At 34.3% G+C, this 2,823-nt stretch overlaps 1 protein-coding gene across 5 annotated transcripts in view; it reads left to right on the top strand.

Annotated features, from left to right (window-relative positions):
- Positions 1–882: 882 nt before the first annotated feature.
- LOC122076570 (phospholipid-transporting ATPase 3-like) overlaps positions 883–2,823 on the top strand; it is a 31,673-nt gene continuing 29,732 nt past the window's right edge. For 4 of the 5 annotated variants that reach the window (XM_042641945.1, XM_042641944.1, XM_042641943.1 and 1 more), the window contains exon 1: positions 884–1,425. Coding sequence is in view for 4 of the 5 variants with exons in the window: in XM_042641944.1 (XP_042497878.1) it covers positions 1,228–1,425 (198 nt within the window). In the remaining variant the exon portion in view is untranslated. Of the gene's footprint in view, positions 1,426–2,823 lie in introns of all 5 variants that reach the window. The other variant, XM_042641941.1, reaches the window with a different exon arrangement.

Below are 2,823 nucleotides of genomic sequence, written 5' to 3'. Positions count from 1 at the left end.
TTTCCTACTTGCTACTTGTCCATTGTGTTTGGCTGCTTTCTTTCACCTATGATGAAAAGAGGATATCTAAATTCATAGGGTTTGACCCTTTGATTCAATAAAGGAGGGATATTTCAGACTTTCGACAATTACGTCCAAAAGTTAATGATGAGATTAGTCGCTTAAAATGTCTGATTATAATGGATGAAGAGATTCTCTTTTCACCTTAGGTAGTGATAAACTTTTGTTTAAAATAAAAATTACAATTTTAGTCGTATTATTATTATTCCAAGATGGTCTTACACTCTTACCTTATGATTTTTTTTTCTTTTTTGCAAAGAAAAAAAAAATAAAGTGATGACAAATTAGTATTCTTACTTCTAATTTAAGTATTAATTTAACTACATTAGTAGGATGAGTGACAAAAAAAATAAATTTACATTAATAGGATCCTTTTAATGTCTATTACTTTATAAACTTATTATTTATTTATTTTTTCTGTTGAAAACTTGATTCATTGGTGAAGATTCTAAAACAGCGGTTGACGAATAGAGGTTTATTGCATAACCTATAACCCCTAGTCTTTTGACCATTGTCGGTAAATCACTTTTCCTTTGTGGCTCGTAACTGATATTGGCTCCACTCAAAATCATCCTACGTGGCAGGGTGGCGTTAACTTCCTGCAGAAGCAGCAGACATAAAAAGCACGAATCCGTAGATCGCATATGGATTTTCCTTCAAATTGACGACATGAGAATTGAGAAGGACCAAAAAGTAAAAGGAAGAAGAATTATTAGGGAAAAGTAGGAGAATATTTTAAAATAAAGGGGTTTAAAAGAAAAGCTAGCTAAATATGTGGTTACGTAGATTAAAAATGTTTCTTAGTATATAAATAATGGTTATTAACGATAGCCGTTTGCTACTGCAGAAGAAAATCAAGAATTTTGGAATTAAAGAATGGAGGCAAGTCAAGGGAGAAGCTCACTTCGGTTTCACCTGGTTATTGTTGCTATCGTCGACACATAGCAATATGGCATATAGTTGAGAGTCTTGAGATTCGAGAAAGAACGATTTTGTCTCAAATCAATGGAAGGAGAATGGCGAGAAACGTATTGCAGTGTTGGCCAATCGAATCCCGTTAACTGCTCGTCACTTGCTTGAGTTCCTTGTTTCTCTCTCTCTATTTCCGATTTTTTCGGTTGAGTTGCTTCGTGGATCGTGTTCCGAGAAGATTTCAATTTCCCCAAAATGAGCGGGTGGGATAGGGTTAGGTCATCGAGCTCACGGCTTACGGGAATAGGAGGAGGGTTCTCAAGGCTGTCCAACATGAACGACCGCCTGCCTTCGTCTCGCTCTGTACGTCTTGGTCGGGTTCAACCCCAGGCTCCTGGTTACCGCACTATCCACTGCAATGATCGAGAGGCCAATCTTCCTGTCAGATTCAAGGTTGGTTCCATTCAATCTCTTAACCCGATCTCATCTTATTATTATTAGTATTATTATTATTATTATTTTTTTTTAACCACTCTACATTTCAATGGATTCTTCATTTCATCTATTTCCGGTTGTTTTGGAGAGTTTAGTTTTTTTTTTTTTTTTGGCTTGAAATTTGGACGAAATTTAATTACAATGAATTGAATTGAACTTCCCAGGAAAATATAGAAAAAAAAAATGGTAGAATTTGATATATAAAATGTTAACATGATTCAGATGTTCTGTCTAGTAAACAACTCTCCTGTTTACTAAGTCCAAGTAGAATTGAAAATTCTTATGTTATGAAGTTTTTCTGAATGCACCTCTCTTAGGTAGGAGTATTTGGTAAAACAAATCTTACGTGATAAAGACTTTATATATTGATTTATCAAATTAGAATGATATGAGTTTTATTTTGGTAGTTCTGCGAAGTAAGAATGTAGCTCTTATTTAGGGGAATGAGACGTGTCAGTGACACAGTCCACCTTTATTTATAATAAAATTATTACGAGTACAAAGACAATACAGTGATTGAGAGAAAGAGAGAGAGGACGCTAGGTGGAGGGCGGCTGTAGGGCTATGGTGGTGGCGGCAGATTAAGGGTTCAGATCCCAATATGGATCTCAGCTCTGGTACCAAGATGGAATTAGGGGAATGAGACTTGTGTCAGAGTGACACAGTCCACCTTTATTTATAATAAAACTATTATGAGTACAAAAGAACATACTACCCTTATACCCTTATTACAACAGAGAGATTGGTCGCTGCTGACTTTACATGGTACACGAATCCAGCAAGATCAGTAAGATAAAAAGTATGGACAATAGATAGTTTTAATATGTTCTCTTTCGAACAATATTAGATGCTCTGCAATGCCTAAGTGTACTAAAATTTTCTTTTAAGAAAGTTTGGGTAGAGGGAATTCCCTCCAAAATCCAGTTTTTCATTTGAGACTGCTGCTCAGGATAGCATCCTTAAACTGAGCTGTTCTTAGTTGGAGTGTGTGGTTCAATGTGATAGAGCATTTCAAAATCATGCAGAAACTGCATTAAGGTAGTAGCTGAGGCCAGAGAGAAGATTATGCTTTAGGCTTCTATTCTAGAGAGTTATCTGTCCATAGGTTACATCAGATATGGCTGGATTTTTTTTTTTTTTTTTTTTTTTTTTTTTTTTCTTCCACGTAATATTCCAGTCTCTTTATAGCCTTTGATATTGGGGCCTTGTAAAGTCTTTCGGGAATGGGTCTATACATAGACCTTTTTAGCCTTGCTTCAAGTTATGATTAAAAAAAAAAAAAAAAAAAAAAAAAAAAAAAAAAAAAAAAAAAAAAAAAAAAAAAAAAAAAAAAAAAAAAAAAAAAAAAAAAAAAAA

Source organism: Macadamia integrifolia, chromosome 4 (assembly GCF_013358625.1).
Source record: "Macadamia integrifolia cultivar HAES 741 chromosome 4, SCU_Mint_v3, whole genome shotgun sequence".
Taxonomy (NCBI): domain Eukaryota; kingdom Viridiplantae; phylum Streptophyta; class Magnoliopsida; order Proteales; family Proteaceae; genus Macadamia; species Macadamia integrifolia.
This window is presented reverse-complemented; position numbering and strand designations above follow the sequence as displayed.